At 42.4% G+C, this 24,088-nt stretch overlaps 1 protein-coding gene across 5 annotated transcripts in view; it reads right to left on the bottom strand.

Moving 5' to 3' along the window:
• Positions 1–24,088, bottom strand: part of TSPAN14 (tetraspanin 14) — a 65,365-nt gene that overhangs the window by 8,605 nt on the left and 32,672 nt on the right. For all 5 annotated transcript variants that reach the window (XM_075217157.1, XM_075217156.1, XM_075217154.1 and 2 more), the window contains 5 exons: positions 23,553–23,603; positions 21,179–21,325; positions 20,523–20,693; positions 20,250–20,375; positions 843–887 (listed from right to left, as the gene is read on the bottom strand). In XM_075217157.1, coding sequence (XP_075073258.1) covers positions 843–887; positions 20,250–20,375; positions 20,523–20,693; positions 21,179–21,325; positions 23,553–23,603 — 540 coding nt within the window. The remainder of the gene's footprint in view (positions 1–842; positions 888–20,249; positions 20,376–20,522; positions 20,694–21,178; positions 21,326–23,552; positions 23,604–24,088) is intronic.

The following is a 24,088-nucleotide window of genomic DNA, read 5'->3' as shown; positions in this document are numbered from 1 at the left end:
GATTGTTATTTGTGTTTCTCAGTGCAATGTTTTCTGTTTATAAATTTAATTAGCTAGCTGCTGGTGGCAGATAATGTTTCACTTATTTGTTTTTAAATTTAATTCTCGTCAAGATGTCGTCATAACTCAACAAATGCGGCATAAAATTAGCATAAAAGTTTCCATTAAGGTATTCTTTAAGGTAAAAAAGCAAATATATTTTATTTAATCTGGATTAGTCAATATCTAGTTTATAGAATCAAATACTCACACAGCACCACCTTAAACCTATGCATGCAGATAAGAGAATTTGTCCATACCCCCAATTATAAGCTGTCAATGGAAGATAATAATAGTATGTAAAATACCATTAAATGCTAAAGGTAACAATGTGACTGAAATTTCAAGATTGTATATAGCTCAGTAAAACCACACTTTACTTCAAAAATCCAGGAAAACGATTTGCTAAATGTCTACATAATATGCAGAATAAAATCCAGATAGTTCCCTATTCCAAATGATTAATCAACAATTTGTATAACAGTACAAAAACATTTTTTAAAAATCAAATATTTTTATTAAATTTTAGTACAAACTAAACAGAAAAACAAAAAACACAAAAATACACATTATTACATTCCATATTAATAAGAAAAAGTGAATCATATTAACAATTCCAAATACCAAAATTTGCAACAACATATAGAGACTGCACCCGATTGACATTGCATATTAAAACATGAATATCTTAGATTAGGTTTGGATCACCAAATTCCCTCTATATTAGGTCACAAAAACTTTTTAATAAACTGAACCACATGTAAATGTTATAACAACAGGATCCAAAATGTAATACATCTCACCTTTTTACGGACATCATAACCACACTGAGTATTCACAACAGTTTGCTGTAAATACAAAAGAAGGGGACATGGTAATATGTTAACCATTGAAACTAATCAACTTCCATGAGATTTCAAAACATTTTTATAGAAAATAAATCACAACCAATTAATTATAATATTGCTTTGATCATCAGCCTGTTGTAGAGACTAACCAAAGTAAGTGTCTCATTGGTAATTACTTTTTTAAAAAGCACATAGCTGAAGAAAATATTAAATTGTGACTGACAACAGGACTCATTTATTCAGAGGCAACAAAGAGTTGTGCATAGTAATATACAATAGGCATTAGTTCACTCGGTGGTAATCGCTTTCACGATTACCACCATTCCGACACCTACAAGGAAAATCCAAATGTCTAAAAAAACGATTTGAATACAGCCAGACTTACCTCCAAAGCGATGCTGTACATCTCCGATCGTAGCAAGTTATTCCAAATACACAGATGTCCGGCACAAGACTTTGACGTCATCGCGACCTGAATAAATCTTAATTTAAAGCAGCAATGGCGGGTTAGGTGTTTAAACACTTAACCAGAGGGGTCCCGCCATTGACGCTTTACATTAATATTTATTCAGGTCGCAATGACGTCAAAGTCTTGTGCCGGACATCTGTGAATTTGGAATAACTTGCGGGGGAGCATGCTGCTGCGATCGGAGATGTACAGCGTCGCTTTGAAGGTAAGTCTGGCTGTATTCAAATCGCTTTTTTAGAATTTCGGATTTTCCTTGTAGGTGTCCTCGGTGTCGGAATTTTCAGTACTGTTAAACCATACCCCACACAGTTCACAAAACTACACCTCCTCATTAAGGTCACATATCCATTCTTTGGGGCATATTTAATTAGCTTTCCGGCTCGCACCGGAACGACCCGCAAAGTCAATCCACGGTACCGCAATAACGTGGATTTTCGTTTGCAGCCCATAGGGTTGCGTACGAAAATCTGCGTTATTGCGGTACCGTATTACCGGCAATACTGCGCATGTTTTGCGGTAACGCGAACCGGAAAGCTAATTGAATATGCCCCTTTAAGTGCTAAAATGTTCAATTCAACCCAATTTTGCCATAGATCAAGCAAAATGAATAAAATAAGTTGAATAGTAATAATATTAAAATAAAATTGCATTGTTCAAAGGTTTCTTAACCTTTGCCTTGTTAAAGATACACATCTTTTCATATAACGTACAATTTTCACCTCTGGACACATTTTGTTACATAAATACCCTACTAACATCACATCAGACTTTACAGAATAAAGTTGACGGTAAAAAGGGTACAGTGAACACATGCCAGCACTGCAGAGAACCACTGGAGTAAATCTCGTTCCTATTCTGATTTTCTGGACTTTAAACTCATCCTTTCATCTTACAGCACTGCCCTTTCAATTGCCAAACAAACATTCTTCTAATCTCTAATATTCACCCAATCTTCTAACCCACATCGTCTCTTTGCCACCTTCAACTCACTTTTCTGCCCACCTGCACCTCCTCCCCCTTTCTCTCTCACAGCCCATGATTTTGCCACCTATTTCAAAGACAAAAGCGACACCATTCAACAATATATTTACTCATGCCAAATTCCACACACTTGACCCACTCTACACCAACCTTCACCTACACTCCCAATCCACCCTTAATTTATTCTCTCCAGTAACTGAAGATGAAGTCTCTGCACTCATCTCGTCTCACCTACAACCTGTCCCCTCTACCCTATTCCCTCCCAACTTCATCATTCCCTCTCCTCCATTCCATGCCCACCCCTATCTCACCTCTTCAACCTGTCTCTCTCCACTGGCACATTTCCATACTCCTTTAAACATGCGCTCATCTCACCAATTCTAAAGAAACCATCTCTCAATACAGCCTCTCTCCAACTACCACCCTATTTCTCTCCTCCCCTTTGCCTCCAAACTACTTGAGCGTGTACAAACGCTTGCCTACTTTCTCTTTTCTCATTCCATTCTCGACTCTCTGCAATTAGGCTTTTGCATCCAACATTCCACTGAAACTGCTCTCACAAAAGTAATCAATGATCTACTTACTGCAAAGTTCTCTATATTCATTCTCCTGGACCTCTCTGCTGCTTTTGACACTGTTTATTATCCTCTTCTCCTACACATCCTTCACTCAATTGGCCTTCATGACACAGTTCTTTCTTGGTTCACTTCTTTGCTATCAAACTGCTCCTTTAGTATTCCTACATCTGGCAAATCCTCCCCTCCATTCACACACTATCTGTTGGAGTCCCACAAGGCACTGTTCTTGGGCATTTACTTTTTTTTTTACTTTTTATGTGTAACAGCATATGAGAATAAATTACAACAGTGCTTGACAAACATATTATCCAAGTACCGGGATTACAAAATGTAAAGGCTCAACTAAGAAAAATAAAAAATACAAAAAAATATCAAAAAACATATAGATATATTTTTCACAACCCAGTACGTTCCAGTAGGGAGTTAAAGAACTACAAAATGAATATTGAGGTAGAAAGTCTTCCCAATTCCAAATGTGCTTCTTGCACAATAGCGAAAAATAGCGAGTATAACAAACTGCCAGAATTTTTATTTTTATTGGGGGAACAAGGGGAAGGAGGGACGGGAAAGGGACAGACCAAGTTGGGTACGTAACCTCGTCTGGAAACTCACCACAGTGTGATAATAAAAAGAGGGGGAAAGGTGAACAGATGGAGCGCAAAAGGAAAAAAATAAATAGGGTTATAGAGATTGAAAAAAGAAAGGAAAAGAAGAGCATCTAAGGCTTACGAGAGGCCTGGCATAGAACTGTTGTTAAAGCTATACCAAGGTTCCCACACTTTGTGGAATGTGGGAACTGTGTCATGGAGAAGGCTAGTCACATATTCCATGGATGCAGTGTGCCAAGTTCTATTCAAAACACCCTCTTTAGAAGGTTGTGAGGCCTTCTTCCATTTGCTAGCTATTTGCAACTTGGCTGCATTATATATGTGTCGAATAAGCTTATCTGATGTCTTGGTAATGCCCTTAATGGGTTGGTATAGAAGTACCGATAGTGGATTCTTAGGTACATTAATGGAGGTAACCTGTTGAACCAACAATATTACCTCGTCCCAGAATTTGGCCACCAGAGGGCAATCCCACCAAATATGAAGGAAAGAGCCCACCGCCCCACAATCACACCAACAAAGATCTGAGGTATGGAAAAAATAGAATGAAGTCCCTCAGGGACCATATACTATCTAGTATAAACCTTATACGCATTTTCACATATGGCTGTGTTAATAGAGGACCTCGAAATTCTTTCACGGATGAGTGACCATCTCTCATCGTCAAGGGTCACCCCGAGATCCTGTTCCCAATCCTGCTCAAACGGTTCCTTAGGGGGCGACAAAGAAGACACGAGGGAACTATACAGGATTGATATATAGCCTCGGCGACCCGGACTATAAATACAGTGCCTCTCGAAGGATGTTGGCAACCGCAACTTAGATGATTGAGTCTGGGCTTGTATAAAACTTTTGATTTGCAGATAATGAAAATATAGGTTGCTTGGAAGTGAATATCTCTCACTCAGGTCTGTGAAGGAGCGCGGCGCATGTTCCCCCATCAAATGAAAGAATCAATCTAATCCTGCTTTCCACCAAGGGTAATCAAGAGCCTTAATGCAACCCTGTGGGAAATTAGGGTGTCTCCACAACTGGGTGAGAGGCGAAGGATAAGGGGCCAATGTATATTTTTTATTCAATTTGTCCCATACCTCCAACGTAAAACAAATGGAGGGCGTAACTGAAGCAGAGGCTGGTCTGACACTCCTAGGGATCCAAGGTAAGAAACGAACACCTATATCTGGAGACAACAATTCTTCAATATCAACCCGTTTCTTGAGTCCTAACGGTGAGAGCCAAGAAATTAGGTGAGTCAGCTGTGTGGCTTGGTAATACTTGTCGAATAAGGGAAGGCCTAGGCCACCGTTATATTTAGATTTAGCTAGACAAAGTTTACTACGTCTGGGTCTCTTGCCTTGCCACAGGAACTTGCCACAAATGGACTGAATAGAGTTTAAGAAAGAGTCAGGGACTTTAACCGGAAGGGTCTGGAATAAATATAAAAGTCTGGGTAATGCATTCATTTTGATGGTATGGATTCTCCCGAACCACGAGATGTAAAGAGAACTCCAGGTCACCAAGTCTTGTTTTATTGTGGACAGCAGGGGTGGGTAGTTAATTTGAAACAGAGTTTCGTAAGTGGTTGTTATATAGACTCCCATGTATCGAATTGCCCGGGGACGCCACTGAAACTCAAAGTTGAGCTCTAATAATTTCTTTATGTGAGGTGGAAGATGTAGCGCAAGCGCTTCTGACTTGGAGTTATTTACTTTATAACCAGAAAGAGAACCAAAATGTTGCAGTTCCGCAAATAAATTAGGGAGAGAAGTTTGAGGTGATGATAACGTAAGGAGAACATCATCTGCCAACAGCGAGATCTTGTATTGGCTACTCCCGACCTGGATTCCCTTCACATCTGGATTCAGCCGAATCCGAGCAGCAAGTGGTTCAATGCAAAGTGCGTAAATTAGAGGGGAGAGAGGGCAACCTTGTCTCGTCCCATTATTAATGCCAAACACGGATGAGCTCAAACCATTTGTCGACACAGAGGAAGGTGGGTTATGATATAAGGCTTGAATGCCTTGAAGAAAATTACCGAAAAATCCAAAGGATTGGAGGGTTTGAAACATAAATGGCCAGGAGAGCCTATCAAAGGCCTTCTCTGCGTCTAACGCCAAAACTACAGAAGGGAGTTTGGTTTGGTTTATATAAGAAATAAAATCTATAGTTCTCCTGGTATTGTCTAGGACTTGTCTGTTTGGGACAAATCCAACTTGATCTGGATCTATAAGGTGTGACAAATGATTATTCAACCTATTTGCCAAAATTTTGGCAAATAGTTTAATATCCGAGTTTAGCAACGAAATGGGCCGATAGTTAGCACAAACCGTGGGATCCTTATTGGGCTTGGGTATTACTATAATATTGGATCGTGTGATGTCTCTATGAAATTGCTCCCCCCGTAGAATTGAATTAAAAAAAGAGAGTAAGTGCGGAGACAGAATATGCTTAAAAGTTTAATAGTAAGAGGTGGTGAATCCATCAGGACCAGGGGCCTTGGAAGTTTTTTGGGATTTAAGAGCTCCCTTAAGTTCCTCTTCACTGATGTCCTCGTTCAATTTAGAAGCTATGTTCTTGTAGTTTTGGGAGGTTACATGTTCTTAAGAATTGTTGAATGACAGATGGTGAGGGGGGTAAAGGGGCACCCTCCTTATTCAAATTGTATAAAGACTTATAGTAACTGTAAAATGAGTCGTTGATAACTTTCGGGTCGTAACTCAACATACCTTTCTTGTCTCTCACTGCCATTATTGCCTGAGCTGCTCGTTTTGCTTTTCAGCTTATTTGCTAGCTCAGTGTCAGATTTGTTGCTTTTCTCATAAAATTTTTGATTGAGCCAAAGAAAGGCTCTCTCGGTCTTTTCCGCCAACAAAGAATGGATTTCACCTCTAATAGAAAGAATTTGCTTATAAACTTGTTTTGAGTGATTTTGTTTGTGAATACCTTCGAGCTGTTGCAACTGGGCAGTAAGAGAGTTTAGTTTAAAGGTTTGTTGTTTTTTACGAAAGGAGGCAAACTTAATAATGGCCCCTCTAATAACTGATTTATGCGCCTCCCAAGTCGTGGGAAGAGAGATATCAGGCGTCAAATTAATGTCAAAATATTCTTGAAGGTGAGATTCTATCTGCTCTTTAAACACGGGCAGTTTGAGCAAAGATTCATTTTATCTCCAGGACAAGCTATTTTTAGATTTATCCATCAAATCAAACGAAGCTGTGACTATTAAATGGTCCGACCAAGGGTTGGGGAGTAAGTCAGTGCGAGTGAGAAGTTGTAAAACTTTACTGCAACCCATAATCATGTCAATTCTGGAGTAAGAATTGTGTGGATGTGAGTAGGTGTAGTCTCGAGAGGAGGGGTTATGAGTTCTCCAAGAGTCAAACAGACCAGCCCCAGCCATATGTTTGAGCAACGCTTTTGTTTGGGTAGTAGGTGGGGAGACACGCCGCGCTCCTGACCTGTCCAATTCCTCTGACAGGATAGTATCAAAGTCTCCGCCTAACAGGAGAAGACCTCTCCTTAGCTCAATAAAAAATTTGTTAAAAAAACTAGACTGACCAGTATTAGGGGCATATACATTCACCACAGCAATAGTTTGATGTCCCACCTGACCCACCAGTATGATGAAGCGGCCCTCACAATCTAGACTAGACACTGTGAGCTGAAAAGGCACGGAGTTCCTGATCATGATGGCAACTCCACACCTCTTGACTGGCAAAGAGGCATATTCCACAGCAGGAAATCTACAGGAGGACAAGGAGGGATGGTTGCCCTGTTTAAAATGAGTCTCCTGTAACAATACAAAGTCAGCTTTCAAATCTTTTACAGTTCTATGTAATAATGATCTTTTTTGTGGGGTGTTAAGCCCCTTAACGTTAATAGAAGCAAGGGTCAAAGACATGATGCACTACGAAAGTACTAAAAAACGTGCAAAAATAAATAAGCAAAGGGGAGCAAGTAGAGCTTGGATAGCAAAGAGAAAAGAGAAAGAAAGGAGGAGAAAGAAAGGAAAAGGGAAAGTGTGGAAGGGGAGTATTGGTGAGGGAATAAGGGTAGCTAGTGATCGACCACCCCCCCCCGCCCTCCAACAAAGAGTGGGGGAAGAGGTGAACACTGAGGTTGAGCCCACGGCAAAATGGGAATTCAAACCGTCACAAGTAGGATGGAATGAATGGGCTCAGGATTTGGGTTTCAAGTAACTAAAATCAAAGTAATGTGAATAGGGAGATTGTGAGGACTAAACCGTCCACACCCTCCAATGACCCAATGTATATGGGATGCGAGGCTGGGCAGACAAACCTAGCCCACCGCACCCAGAAACACGTATTACAAACAGAAGTATAAATCCTTCTAGAAAATTACAATAAAACAATAACATGCATATAGGAACATTTTAGGCAATAGTAATGACTTAAACACTAAAACTAAACAAAATTCCCCAGGGGACCTTAAGTCTCCATCCGAACTCCAGCACCAGGAGGCGGCCACGTCCCCTGAGCAATCCAACCGAAACCACAGGTATCGACTGCACACAGAACCATAACGTCGATCAGATCTCATCACTCATAAAGTGCGAAATGGCAGAAGAGCCCAGGAGACATTGCCGACCCCCAACAGCAGAAGATCATCCTAAAGAACAACTTGAAAAACAAAGTGTAAGCATAACATAAACACATTTAAACATGCAAAAGCCAGAATAACACATAAAAAATATGAATAGCATAATAAACATGGCTTATTTATAGAACTGACTGATTAATGTGTTTTATAATTCAAGCTATACTAAACCACTACACATAGTACATTTCAATTGAGAGTAACAGGAACAATGGTACTTGCCCAAGATGGCAAATTACGATTAAAGGAGCCGTTACAGTAGACAAGAAGCCTCAGATGTCCAATCTTCAATCCAGAAGGCTGACGCTTGGAATGGTCACCTAGTACCAAAGGAAATAAGGAACTACTACCTCTGACTGGAAATCGGATCAGGAGTCGGACGGCCCAAATCAAGTTTCCGTAGCAAGTCCTTACCTTCGATAGGATCCCTTATGGTGATTTGGCGGCCATCTGCGTCTACAATTAAGCGAAAGGGAAAGCCCCACTTATATTTATAACCATGCTCTCGCAAAGTTCTTGTAACGTCCTTTAATTCTCTGCGCTTCAAGATTGTGGATGGAGCCAGATCCTGGAAGATTTGAATACTGGAGTCTTCAAATAGAATATAAGGAGAGTTCCTGCTTGCTGTAGTTATGCTTTCCTTGGTTTTAAAGGACAGGAACCTCATGACCACATCCCTGGGAGGTTCTGTGTCTTTAGGCTTAGGGCGCAGGGCCCTATGTGTACGTTCAATGCATATGGTTTGTTCTGAGAGCTCAGGAACTAGTTTTTGGAATAAACGGACCAAACAGGGTTCCAACTGCTGATGGTCTACCGATTCCGGGATACTGCGAATCCGAAGATTATTCCGGCGTTCTCTGTTTTCAAGATCTTCTGATTTCTCTTTATAGAACAACAGCTCCCTGTTCAGATAGTCAATATCTTGCGTTGTTTCCTGCAACACTTTAGAGTTGGATTCCATTTTATTTTCAATAGAAGCAGTGCGCTTGGACAACTGCGCAATTTCGCCACGGAGATCCGCCAACAGTTTTTGAAATTCGGTTGTGAAGGTGTTCTGGAGTGAAACCATCATAGCCTGAATAGTGGCTAAAGCGTCCGCAGAATCAGACAGGTTTCCCGTTGAGGCTTGAGGAGACGGAGAGGGAGAGGTGGTATGCACGGGAGAATCCTGTCTTGTCATGTGTTGGAGGAATCCCGTCTGCGTCCCCCTTTTACCTCTGGAGCTGTTTTTATGCATGATTAATAACAGGGCACCAGGCAGGATTTATAGGTAAGAACAAGAGTGTCTCCGGGTGGGCCGGGCCAGATCGTATTATTTAAACGGACATGCCGAGAGAACAAGTGCCCACTCTGAAATGGAAATTAGAAGATGTTGTTTAGGGCTTGAGTGGTTAAAAGGTCACCCAGCTGTGTTAAACTTGCTTCGACTGAACTAACGTTGTCTGGCCATTAGGTGGCAGAATAGACACAGTAACAGAGAAACTGTGTTGTACAGCAGGGACAAGGCAACACTTTCAATTGTAAATTTTGAGTTAGACAATAGAGGATAGTAAATTTTCACACTTCTTACAGAAATAAAGTTGGACTGAATTTACTTGATATTAACCTCTTCTTAAGCCTCTTTATGACTGTAGATTGCGGGGGGGAAGGGCTGGTGCTACAGTATCCTTAGATCAAGCACTGGGGGATACACACGTGTTTATTTGTTGGCAACGCAGGTCCTCCTGCTGCAATATTACTGTGGAAAATGCCCAGAGGTGATTACTGTGAACAAGACCACTAGTCACAGCTTTCATGAATTGGGCACTTCCCATACATACAGATCCAGAGCGCTGATCCCCACCAGGGAGTAATGCAAGCCCCTTTTTATATATATATATATATATATATATATATATATATATATATATATATATAATTCTTGTGGAGGCACCGCTGGACTTGGAAGGGATAGGGCACAAACTCTCCACAGACCGGGTGTATGCAGAGCCGCACCGCCCGGAAGACAAGTACCGATAACCGGAAGTATGGCTGGACAGCTTCCAAGGACCTGGAGACCGCAGGCTAGGTGCAGAATGAGTTTTGTGTGTGTCTTATGGGGTCACAGCTGGGCTTGGAGGGGGTGAGGTACTAACTCACTCTCTGTAGACTGGCTTTCTGCGGGGACACGCCGACCGGAAGTCCCGCGCCGGGGACCGGAAGTGCTGCTGACTGCCCACCGCTGGAGATGGAGACCGCGGATGAGGCGCTGGATGAAGGCCGCAGGAGGCACCAACGTCGGACCAGTTAAGGGTCTCCCTCTTTGTGTGCCAGGGGCGCCGATGGGGACGGGTAAAGGTGGTGAGGCGTCAAGAAGGTGGGGACCAGCAATGAAGTGGGCGGCTATGCAGGGCCTCTGGGCACGTCCGTTGGGGCTATTGGAGCCCTCAGCAAAGGCAGACCCAGTCTCACCTCTGTCCAGGGAGGTACTGGATCCCATTCCTGCAGGTCAGAGGGGCAGAAGGGGACTTTTCAGGTCCAAATTGAGCCGGTGTTATCGGAGCTCTCCTCTTTTGCTGCCACTCACGATGGCTGCCAGGCCACACCGGGCATTTACTTTTTTCATTGTACAGCTCTTCTCTTAGGGCACTAATTCCCTCATTCAGCCTCCAATACCACCTCTATGCTGATGACACCCAAATATATATTTCTTCTCTTGACCTCTCTCCTTCTGTATTATCTTGTGTAGCCAACTGTCTTTATGCTATCTCCACATGCATGTCCCAATGCTACCTAAAGCTCAACATGTCCAAAACAGAGCATATTATCTTCCCTCCTACCAGAATCACCATCTTCCCTCAAAGCTCCCTTACTGTCAATAACACCACAATATCCTCGGTCTCCAAAGCCCGCTGCCTTGGTGGCACAGTTGACTTCACCCTTTGCTCTATTCCTCACATCCAGACTCTCTCCCAGTCCTGTCAACTCCTTAAAAACATTGCCAGAATACACCCTTTTCTTACTCAACGTGCTACAAAAACTCTCATCTGGAGTTCTGTGCTGCCTTAAAAATCTATGATAATAATAATAATGAAGAACCCAAACAATTGATTATTGTCACTTCTCCTCCCAGAAACAACCACAGAGAAGACTGCAGTGCTCTTCACTAGAAAATGTTGCCAGTCTGGTGATTTTAAGTAGTAGCCGGGTGGGGAAAGTGTAATACTTTGACATAATATTGAAAAATGTTGAGGGTTATTGCCCACACCTGCCAGGACTGGTCAGACTGGTTGTCAATGGTCTAACACACACTGCTTGCTGTAGTGCTCACACAGTGCCTGTTTTAATAGGAAACAATAGGATTTTTGTACTTACCATAACATCTCTTTCTCTGAACACGAGTTGGGGGACACTGATCACCCTGGGGTATACAGGGAGCTGTGGAAGTAATGGCACTAAAAAACTTCTCTAGCCTGCTCCCCTCCCCTCTATGCCCCCTCCACAGGAAAAGCTCAGTTTATTTACTAAACAAGCCACAAGAGATGGTGAAAACACAACCAACAGAACACACAACAGAACTGTCAGAACAAAGGATGGGAGAGCAGTATCCCCCAACTCGTGTTCAGAGAAAGATTTTATGGTAAGTACAAAAATCCTATTTTCTCTTTCACCCTAGTTGGGGGACACTGCTCACCTTGGTGACGTTCCACAGCTGCCCCTATGGGTAGGAATGCTCAGAATGAACATCACGTGATACTACGTAAAAAAAACTTGCGTGTTTTGAAGGAAAGACATGGAAATGATGAAACATGGTGAATGTATGAACAGAAGACCAAGTAGCTGCCCTACACAACTGCTCAGCCGAGGCTCCATGCCACGCCGCCCAAGAGGCACTAACTGACCACGTGGAATGAGCTGTCAGACCTTCAGGAACCGGAGAGTCCTCTGAAATGTACGCCTGCCAGATAGTAGCGGTGATCCATCTAGCCACCGTCCGCTTTGTGGCTGGCCAGCCACACTTCCAATCGTTATATAGGACTAGAAGACTATCGAAGCTGTACAGTCCACATAAATCCTCAAAGCTCTGACCACATCTTAAGAGACCTGACCAGGCGCCAGCGAATCCTGAGGAAGAACCAGCAGAACAATATCCTGATTTATGTGAAACCTTGAGACCACCTTTGCTTGAAACGAAGGATTAGTTCTAAGCATCACACGAAAATCAGAAGAAGAGCCCGTTAAGACAGGGCTGCCATGTCCAAAACCCATCTGGCCAAAGTAATGGGCAGCAAAAAGGTCACTTTCCATGAAAAGTTTTAAATAAACAGACTCCAAAAGCTTCAAAGGGCGACTTTTAAAGCAACGATAGGACCAAGTTTAGGTCCCATAGAGCCACTGGCGGAACAAAAGGCGGTTGTACATGAAGTACACCCTGTAGAAATGTCTGCACCTCTGGTAACAGAGCGATACGTTTCTGAAAACACACTGACAACGCCGCTACCTGGACCTTCAGGGACGACAACTTCAATGCCTTGTCCAGACCATCTTGCAGAAAAGCAAACACACTGGCTAAACAAAAAGAATTAGTAGGCACTTTAATCTTCTTACACCAACAAATATATGCTTTCCAAATGCAGTGATAAATGGTGGATAACGGTTTTCGCGCCTGGATCATGGTTTTAACCACTCTCTCCGTAAACCCTTTCTTTCTGAGAATCAAGGATTCAACCTCCAAGCCGTCAAAGGCAATTGATCTAGGTTCTGATTAAAGAATGAACCTTGACTGGGAAGATCCTTCCTGAGAGGCAGACACAAGGACGATCCACCGACATGTCTAGAAGATCTGAGTACCAAGCTCTTCTCGGCCTACCTGGCGCCAGTAGAATTACTGGAACCCTTTCGCTTCTCACTTTCTGCAAGATCCGCGGCAGCATTTGAAGTGGAGAATAAAGGTACACCAAATTGACGTTCCAGTGTACCATCATAGCGTCCACCAAGAAAGCCTCAGGGTTTCTTGACCTGGAAAGCCTCAGGGTCTCTTGACCTTGCGGTTGTGCCGCGAGGCCATCATGTCTATTTCTGTTTAGAACACCTTCGGATGGAGCAACCATTCGTCTGGGTGAAGGCCTCCCAGTTGTCCACCCCCAGAATGAACAGTGCTAAAATTGCAGGAAACTGTTGTTTCCTCCTTGATGATTTACGCAAACTACCGCTGTTCGGATCTGCCTACGTGCCAGGGAGAACTGTTCCTGAACTAGAGCATTGAATACTGCCCGTAGTTCCAGAATATTTATGGGCAACCGTGCTTCCTCCGGCATCCAAGTCCCTTGCAATTTGAGGTGAAGAGTGACTGCACCCCACCCCAACAAGCTGGCATCCGTCGTTACCACGGTCCAGTCCCACACAGAGAAAGGACACCCCTGTGTTAGTATGTCCCTCCTCAGCCACCAGAGAAGAGACAGGCGTGATGTCTTTGACAACCAAAAGACCTGTCTTTCTAAGCAGGGATCCGGCCTTGACCACTTTGCCAGAATCTCCTGCTGGAACTTGCGCAAATGGAAACAAGAAAACTGCAGAGCCTCCAAAGAGGAACCCATGCGACCCAGTAGCTTCATACACTGAAGTACAGAGATGCGATTTAGAGATAAAAGATCTTTCATCTGATGCCGGATCTTCTGCACATGGTCTGAAGGGAGAAAAACCCACTAACAATGGGTCGAACAATCATCCCAGGAACACCATATGTTGGGTTGGTATCCAACTGGATTTTTTGAAGTTGATCAGCCATCCGTGTCCCTGCAGAATGTCCCTGGTTACCTGCAGATGTCACTGAAGCAGAGGTACCGACTCCGCCTTGATCAGCAGGTCGTCGAGGTATGGTAAAATAGTCATCCCCTGTAAACGCAGCTGAGCTGCCATTATAGCCATCACCTTTCTGAACAATCGCGGTGCGGTGGCCAAACCGAATGGAAACCAACAAATTCTAGCTATCGTTTTGTACAATGTATTAAATAAATGATAGCTAGAATCTGATTGGTTTTTCAAATCCGCCGGAAAACTCTCAGCTTGATACATTTACCCGCTGAACTGAAAATGCTCCAGACCCAGCGCAAACCACGAGACTTTGATGACCTGTCCATATCGGAATGCGTAGGTAAGCATCCTTGATATGCAAGGATGCTAAGTACTCACCTTTCTTCATAGAATTTATCACTGATCTGATGGACTCCATTCGAAAACTGGGTACCCATAAGCAGGTGTTGAGGTCCTTCAGGTTTAGAATTGGTCTGAAGGACTGATCCAGTTTTTGCAATAGAAAAAGGTGAGTAAAAGCCTTGACCTCTCTGCCCCAACTGAACTGGAACAATCACCCCGGCATCCCGAAGTGACTGTACTGCCCACTGCAAAGCCTGTATTTTCTATGACTCCCTGGTAAAAGGTGTAGTCATGAAATGCCATAGAGGTGTCCGCACTAGGTCCAAGATGTATCCCCTGGACACTATACCTTTCACCTAGGCGTCTGTGGTGGACCTGAGCCACAGCTCCTGAAAGAGCAGTGGGCGCACTCCCACCACCGAAGCCCCTGGTGGAGGATGCAGGAAGTCATGCTGCTTGTTTGTCTGCTGGCTTAGGGGCAGGACGACATCCTATCCAGGCCTGTCTGTCTCTTTGCCCCCCTCCCCTTGTAACCAGGGCTTGGCTTCTGTAAGAACCACCTCTAGAGCGACCGACAAATCGAAAGGAGCGAAAATGCTTCCCTTTTGCTTTTGGCACAGCTACCGGAAGAAGAGCACTTTTCCCCCTGTGGCCTGAGCAATCAATTTGTCCAAAAAAAAGCTGCTCTGTCATATGGGAGATTCAAAAGCTCTCTTGGAATCAGCATACGCCTCCCAACATCTTAACTACAATGTGCGCCTAGCTGCGACTGCTAAGGAAGAGCTTTTTGACAACCCCTGACCTATTTTTCAACAGCTTTAACGACCCAAGTCGCCACCCATCACCGGGCACAGGGACACCCCAGATCTTTAAAAAAAAACAAAAAAAACCCCACTATTTCAAAATCACTTCACACTTTTTGTCAGTACTGTCTTTAAGAGACTCTGCATTCCACAATGGAAATACAGTAGACTTCGCTAAGTATGCAATAGGAGCATCAATACTGGGATGAGCCTCCCATGATCCTACCTCCGAATCTGGAAAGCGGTAGAAAAGTTTGTATCGTCTGGGCATCTGAAATTTATTATAGTCACCAATGACCTTCTCTCAGCTAAAGCTAGGGGCCACTTCTCCCTTCTCATCCTCCTTGATCTCTCAGCAGCCTTCGACACCGTTGACCACCCCCTCCTCCTCCACACCCTCCAGTCCTTTGGCCTCTCCGACCCAGTCCTGTCCGGGTTCACCTCATACCTTGCTGACCGATCCTTCTCTATCACCACCTCTGGGTCTCTCTCCCCCCCCCCCCCCCCGTCCAGCCTACCAGTCAGGGTCCCTCAGGGCTCTGTTCTGGGACCCTTACTCTTCTCTCTATACACCACTTCCCTGGGTGAACTCATCAGCTCCTACGGCCTCAACTTCCACCTTTACGCTGACGACACTCAACTATATCCCTCCACTCCTGATCTCTCTCCCTCTTCTCTAGGGTGTCCGCCTGCCTCTTTGCCATCTCCTCCTGGATGTCCTCTCGATTCCTTAAACTTAACCTCGCCAAAACTGAACTCATAGTCTTTCCTCCCCCTCATACCTCATCCCTCTCTGACCTCTATATCACTGTCGACAACTCCTCTATCTCCCCTGTCCCCAACTTTGCTGCCTCGGTGTCATCCTCGACTCCTCTCTCTCCTTTGGCCCCCACATTCTCTCTCATGCTAAATCCTGCCGCTTCCAGCTGCGTAACATCGGTCGCATCCGGCCCTTCTTCTCCCAAGATGCCACAAAATGTCTTATTCACTCTCTGATCATCTCCCGCTTGGACTACTGCAACCTCCTCCTTACTGGCCTCCCCCACTCTCATCTCGCTCCCCTTCGAACTGTTTATAACGCTGCCGCTAGGCTTATCTTCCTTTCTCGCCGCTCCTCTTCTGTCTCCCCATTTAAAAACCCACCTTTTTTTAAAAGCCTTCCAGTCTCCCATTTAACTTCCTACCTTATCTTCTGCCTCTCCCCCTTCATTCCCCTTCCCTTTATCTGCCTCCGTTCCTCCTTCTCTCCCTCGCGTTTCTCTGTCTGTCTACCCCACCCCTTAGATTGTACTCTCCTCTGAGCAAGGCCATCACTCCTCCTGTTTCCACCACTTCTAACTCTGCTCTCCAGCTACTTAGCCCTCCTCCTTTGAGGACCCTCCACCCCCCGTCCCCTCTTGCTCCCTACTCCCCCCTCTGGGGGTCTCCCTGTCATCCGCTCCCTCCCTCTTGGGCTCCGTCGTATGTGGATCTTCCCTCTCCCCTCCCCTCTCTAGCTGTGCTTTGAGCTTACTGAGTTAATGTGCTTACTGTTTACTGTACTGTCTCACCTTATACTGTAATTCGTTTGTCCCTGTACGGCGCTACAGATACCTAGCGGCGCCCTATAAATAAAAACTAATAATAATAGAAATAATAATAATAATAATCAGGCTTAAGTCTGGCCCCGTCCCAAATTTCTAACAGTTGTGCAAGGGAAGAAAACCATTCTTTTCTTTGCCCTTATAAACATGGAGGTCTGTGATACAGATTGTTCGCCATCTGGCAGTGCGACAGAACCTGTCGCACTGCCAGAATAAGGTCCTCAATGCTCTGTCTATTAGACATATCCTCCTCACCTGTGGGCAAATCCTCATAGTCAGAATCCACTAGAACAACACCATCTTCCAATTTGGATGGATCCGTGTCGGAAGCTACTAACTCCTGGTCAATAGGCAGACCCCAAGCATTTACGGCGTCCACCTGCCATACTTGAATGGTACAATTTTTCAAGGAAATTAGACACTCTGGTCAACTCCTGCACAGACCTTTCCAAACTACTGATCCAAACAGGATCCTGGGAGACCCCTAGACCATCCTGCAGCAATTGAGATGCCTGTCCCGAAGGAATGGCGTCTGAGGACTGCATACCTGAAGAAGAGGAAAAGGTATCAGCACCTACCGTCCACAGGTGTAGGTTGTCTCTCTTTAATTCGGCAATAGAACGTGCCAGCTCCTTGATGAGCGCCAGCCCAGGTCCTCGGCCTTGCCTACCGTGCACAGGCTCCCCTGCTCTGGCCGTCCACCAGGCAATTTGGACTTACATCTAGTACAGGTGTCTCTTTCTGACATATTGCCAAACAGAAAGGTAAATGAGAGACACACTGTAGAACTATCTTATGACAAAGAAGAACTGTACAGTATATGGCAAACGAACACTATAGAAATACACAATAATACAGTGCTTCAGCTAAGACTAGAACCAGAGGTGTTCTGTAATGTACCCCCACAGGATTTACAGCAAATAGAAAACACACAAACACTGAAAAAGATATAAGAAACAAGCCACTCTATCTACTGTTTTTCAATCCCCAGGGATGTGTCTGAGTGTCCTGCAGGCAGAGTGGGAAATGGCTGATAAGCTTGCCAGAGCCCTGGAAAAAAACAGGCGAGTTAATTATTACCTAACCACGCCCACTTGACTTTTTGCAGGCCTGCACAAAATCATAAAAAAAAAAAAACAACATACATTTGTAATTGCAGAAAAAACACACATCAGACCCTGGTGGGGACTGCGCTCCAGCAACAGCTCCCCAACAGCATAATATGCCTCACTGCCTATTTTCACAGCAGCTTCTACTCCAAATGCCAGGCTGGGCAACTAGACCACAAGCAGCTCCGCCTCCACAGCAGTCATGGCGACCGGAGCATGCTGCTGCAGCACCCGGGGCAACTCGCATCGTCTCCCTGGAAGCGACTGGGTCCTGGACACTACCGAGTGCCAGGTGACCCTGTTCCCGGGAGCCCTAGATAAATCAGGGAAGTGGGGCTGTACTAAAGCACCGCAGGCGCCCTCCCTGAAGTAGCCGCGGCGGTCACCCAGTGATCGCCGCAGAGAAATCATTGCTATCTATAAAAAACACAAAAAACCTCTAGACTAGACTAAAAGTGCCCTACTCCGTAGGCACCAAGAAAAAAACTGAGCTCTTCCTGTGGAGGGGGCATATAGGGCGGAGGGGAGCAGGGTAGACAAGTTTTTTAGTGCTACTACTCCCAAAGCGCCCTCTATACCCCAAGGTGAGCAGTGTCCCCCAACTAGTGTGAAAGAGAAACCATTGTTTATTATATTATGATACGACTCTGTTGGGCTCCAAGAGTCAGGCAGCAAGTAAAAACAGCCAGGTGACGCTCCCAGGAAATAGGTGCTCGGGAGACAACTGGAGTGATTTAGCCCACTGTAGAATCTGGAATAGACAGGGCTGTGGATCAAGACATGCTACCTCAACAGCTGTCCCTTTATAGAATTAATTTTCTGTTTCACAAAGCATAAAAGTAAAACTCAAGTTGTGGTTCCAGTGTAGGCAGGTTGTATCAGCTGCCTGTAAGTTGATGGTTCCGGAAACAGAACATCTCATTTGCCAACTGGAACAGTATCTATGACTTGCAGCAGCAAGCGGCTGAACGAATTAACTACATATCAGGTAATTCAAGTCCTCTATTAAATGTGCAATATCTGATTGGAACTGAATTATTGTATTCTATTTAAGTATTTTGGATTACTCATCACAAAAGGTGCACCTTTGAATAATATTAAAAGACTTTATTTTATTACATCAGCATGCCCCGACTTTCCCTAAGAGTCTCTACATGTAATTTTCTTAATTGAACTCACATTAGTGATCTTGGAGATTACAAAATCAAATGAGTTCTTGAGTGTTATCATTTTTCAAAGTTACTGGAACAGCGTTGTTATCTCAATTTACACGGTGTTCGTTTTTATCATCTTGAGCTCACATTCAATCATTTTAATATGTGTATTTTGAAGATACTCATCTATTTAGATGTGATATGGTTTATATATAAATAAATTTTATCTAATACCTTTCAGCATCATGTATGGCATGATTATATTTTGACCAGTTGCAGCACTGTAATTTTTTTTCTTTGTTTACAAATGCCAAACTAGCCAGTAGTAGTGACATTTTGGATCACTTGCATGGGGTATTTCTCAAGCAACTAGAGTTAGATAACCAACCCTAAATTCTCACAAACGAACAATTATCAAAATGTTTCTGTAGGAGAGAACTTGTCATTTAAAGTAAAAGGTACAAAAACAGATATTTTACATTTTAGAAAGATTGACTTTTGTCAAATGAGCAATCAAAACTACAAGTAAGAAATCTAGACAGGCCCAATAACAAGATAAAAAAAACAAACATATAATGCTTGTATAAAAAGTTATTAAGCACACAATAAAATATGCTAAAGTGCAAACAGGAGACAATACTGCACAGTCAGCAAAAATGGGTGACAAAAGATTTAGATACATTAGTGAAAGAAACAAAACGAAAGGAACAGTAAGGCGTAAGCATGAAGAGCATGAATATGTTGAAACAAAGAAATTGAGACTGCCTAAATACCAATTTTTGATCTATATTTACTTCAAATGGGTCACCTAGTCTAACGAGGAAAGGAATACAATACTCCATTATAGACAAAAATATTAATTAAGAAAAGGGGTTACTTGAATCTCAAAAGTAAAAGTAGATTACTCAATTAGTCCAGTCAATATTCATCCAAGATTATAAAATAAAGAAGCAGCGTCATCGACCAAACTTCTTAACCAATCACTGTTTACTGGCATAATTCCACGTGATTGGAGAAAACATAGAACACTAAAAAGGCAATAGGAAGGAGAATGATTAATTATAAACCTGCAAACCTCACATCACTAGTAGGGAAATTAATGAAACCACTTAAAAAATATTGGCTAGTGACAATAAAATTGCAAGATCAAAGACATCATGGACTTTCTGCTGGGAGATCATGTCAAACTAATCTAATGCTTTTATAGCATGTTTGAGATACTACACCACTTGGTAATGCATTGTAAAAAAAAAACCCTTTCCTGACCAAACAGGCAAGCATTTGATTTGTTGCATAATTATGGCTGCTATTAAAGGGGAACTTACAGCTGGGTCTGCAATACAACATGAGAAGGGCACGCCACATTTCTCTCGACTAAGGTTTTCACCAGTGCAATTAAAATATTCATTCAAATCCCAGTCATCTGGTCCCTGTGCACCACAACACTGGTTCTGTGAGAGAAAAACACATATTATTCACAGATATTTTATCCGTACATCCATATTTCAAGTGCCAACTAAATGATAGTCATGTTCGTTTTATGTGCAGAGGATATAAATCTGGCCTTGATTGTCAATAGGTAGGATTTCAATCATTACCGCTTTTTGCAGGGAGTCTATGAGGTTCTGTAGGTCAATATCATCACGATACGCTCTAATATTGTTTTCGAAAAATTCCTTGGCTCTGTCTCTCACCCAGTCTTGGAAGAGGAAGGCCAGCACAGCAACAGCCAATTCCATAAAAAAGATCAAGACAATGGCACCACAGAACTGTGGAAAGATACAAAGGGGAAGACAATGTATTAAGGCAAGTTATACTCAGGCTAATAAAAAATAGATTCTTTAATTGGCCTACAGGTATACAGACCAAAAGAATACATAAGAAACAGGAAAAAAAACAAACATGAACCCATTCAGCAAGTTTAGCAACTTTTTAATGCATATGGCACTGTTACAGTGATCTATAGAAACATTTGGCCAATTTGACTAAAAAAGGCATTACCAATAAACTGACATTAGGTAAGGAAAATGTGAGAATGGAATTAGACAGTTTAACAATGAAAGCAGTAGTAGAAGCGGCGGTATCGCAGCCCACTTCGATCACTGTTTACATGTGTAATACACATGTACACATATATACACACGCATATATATATATATATATATATATATATATATATATATATATACACACACACATACACATATACATAGACACACAAACACTGATGCTTATGACATACAGTTTAACTCACAAATTTTAAAAGGCAGATGTTTTCTCGCAAGGCACCAACACATCCAGCGAAGCCCAGAGTGAACATTATGACCCCAACTACCAGGACCATCCACACAGGGTCAAACCCATGGAGTCTAGTAACTTTTGTTATGTCAGACAATATGCCCTGAAAGAAACAAAAGTGACATTTAGACACAATACAACTTGTGCCAACTAACCAGACATGTAAAGGACAGCACACGTGACACACAGTACCTATCCACATTTTTTTCCTCAGATTTCTGTGTGACAAATATAGAGGCTAATTCGAATAATTCACTATTTTTCAATTACAAATATGTTCACAGTTTCATGGGGTTGTTTTTGGGGCGTCTGAAAGCCAACAGAGACAATATCTGCATTCAAGACTTCAATTACATTCTTACATTATAATGAAATGTTTTATGTACAACATTATTATATATGTCCTACAATAGTTTGTTCCTGTTCATATTTTATATTAATGTTAGATTTACACAAATGTCAGACATAGCATTGCTATTTAAGTTAGTAACATAAGGGGTTTGATGTATGTTAAATTCCCTGTGGTGTTTCTTTAGAAACTAAAAAAATATGCAGGGTGTAGAACACATCAGATGTATCTTCAAAACACCTTTACAACATGACAGAATCATCAAACCACTTCCTGTCCTTTAGCCCAATGGAACATAGAACAATAGACTTTAGAGCTGTAAACATATGCACATCCTCAGCACAGGAAGGATTTGACCAAAATATATTTACATGTAACCATTAGGCTTAATCTGACACTTGACATGTCAATTTTAAAATTTACATAGAATTCCTCAATGTAACAATAGAATGAAAATATTCTAAAAAAAAATAAAATAAATCAATAAAACATAACAAATTAAAAAGAAACCACTAAGTAGGAACTATCTACAACAATACTTAAATGGGAACCATAATCAACAGAATTAGGCTCCTGATATCAGACAACTCAATTACAGACGTTAAATATAGCTAATTAAGTCAAACATGAATAAGGGACAGAAAGCACTGAGGTAACATTATTATACAGGAAAAAGGAGAAGATTCCTCACACTAGTCAGTAGCAGACATAGGAGAGGCATATTGAGCTGTTTTCAGCAGTGGACATTGAGCAAAATGATGGTGTCTCTCAGGGATATGGGAAAAAAATTATGTAAGGGTCTATCCCATCCACTGTTGCACATTTATTGAAAAGGGTGGGGAAGAAAACAATGTTATCAACATAGCACAGAAACCACTAGCTACAGTTTAATGAGCTACTGTGAATAATATATTCCCCTGCAGCCTTGCATGCAACAATACACTGCACACACTTCTGGCAATTACTGCGTAAATTACCACTGATAAAGCCTGTTATCTATCAAAATAATTACTATAAGCAGAAGCCAACTTGTCCTAGTTATTGTAAACAAGCATTATATAAGGTACTTATTATTCATAAGTAGTTATATTTACTACAAAAGTCTTAAATAAAAGCATGGTGCAAAATACGTTAGTATACTGTAATCTATAGTCAAACAGAAGTTAACTTTGCATATTCTAACATTTAATAATCAAAACATGGGGAGCAAATGGTTTTGTTATGAGTGAGGGAGGAGGGCATGTGCCAAAAAGGACAGAGATTTGCCACAGATTCTGTAGCTCCAGACAAAACCTACAAATATGACATACATTATTAGCATGTATACATAACAGTATACATAATAAGGAGGGCCAAGAGTACAGTTCAGCATACTAATAAATGCATGGATGCAATTAACAGAACAAATTGCATGGCATAAAAAACAAATTCAGCATAATACAAGATAGGATAAAGATGGAGAGTTGTCAGACATGAAAGCTTACATTCTGAAGTAGGGCATTGTGGTGACAATAGGAACAGTTGGGACATGAAGCTTAATGGACAAGGCAGGTAGAAGACCAAGTGATTGCTAACCGTTCAAAGATGCAGGAGGGGGGTTAGGATATTTGGTAGGGGAGAAGGGGGGACAGGGAAGGAAAGATGGGATAGGAATAAGGAGAGAATAATGAAGCTGTGTATCCATTGTATGTTCCAGATTTCTCAATCTTTTAAAATGTGTATACGATATATTCAGATTAATAAGGTTTTACCGTTATTTTAACAGCACAATATATAACAGCTGAACAGCTGAAGACAACAAACCAGTAATTTTCCACATCTTTAATAATAGTGCAAATTATTTGGTGAATAGAAGATGCACAGAACTATTGTATTAATCACTATGTGATAGACAGGAAAACAGAAAATGCTATTCACAATCACAACAATATTATACATTATATTAATAAATGAGACATATATAGTTACCGTAAGTACTTACTTTTTCACTCCACGCCCATAGGCCAATTCCCAGTAGCACCATACCAGATAACTGAAGATAAAACAAAAGCAGAGTTCAGATATAGTTGAAACCCTGGGTGATATGTTCAATTAATACTTTCTTTCAAATATTCTTCTCATCAGCCACTGAGAACATGCACAGAACATTACTACCATGTGGCTAAGTTATCATGGAATATGAGAGAGAGAGCGTGCGCACGGAGAGAGAGAAAAAGAGGGAGAGAGAGAGAGAAAAAGAGGGAGAGAGAGAGAGAAAAAGAGGGAGAGAGAGAGAGAAAAAGAGGGAGAGAGAGAGAGAAAAAGAGGGAGAGAGAGAGAGAAAAAGAGGGAGAGAGAGAGAAAAAGAGGGAGAGAGAGAGAGAAAAAGAGGGAGAGAGAGAGAAAGAGGGAGAGGGAGAGAAAGAGGGAGAGGGAGAGGGAGGGAGTTATCATGGAATATGAGAGAGAGAGCGTGCGCGCGGAGAGAGAGCGCGAGAGAGAGCGAGAGCGCGCGCGAGACAGAAAGAGCGCGCGCGC

This window comes from Mixophyes fleayi, chromosome 6, assembly GCF_038048845.1.
Source record: "Mixophyes fleayi isolate aMixFle1 chromosome 6, aMixFle1.hap1, whole genome shotgun sequence".
Lineage (NCBI taxonomy): Eukaryota > Metazoa > Chordata > Amphibia > Anura > Limnodynastidae > Mixophyes > Mixophyes fleayi.
Note: the sequence above shows the minus strand (reverse complement) of the source record. Positions and strands in the feature narration are given on the sequence as shown.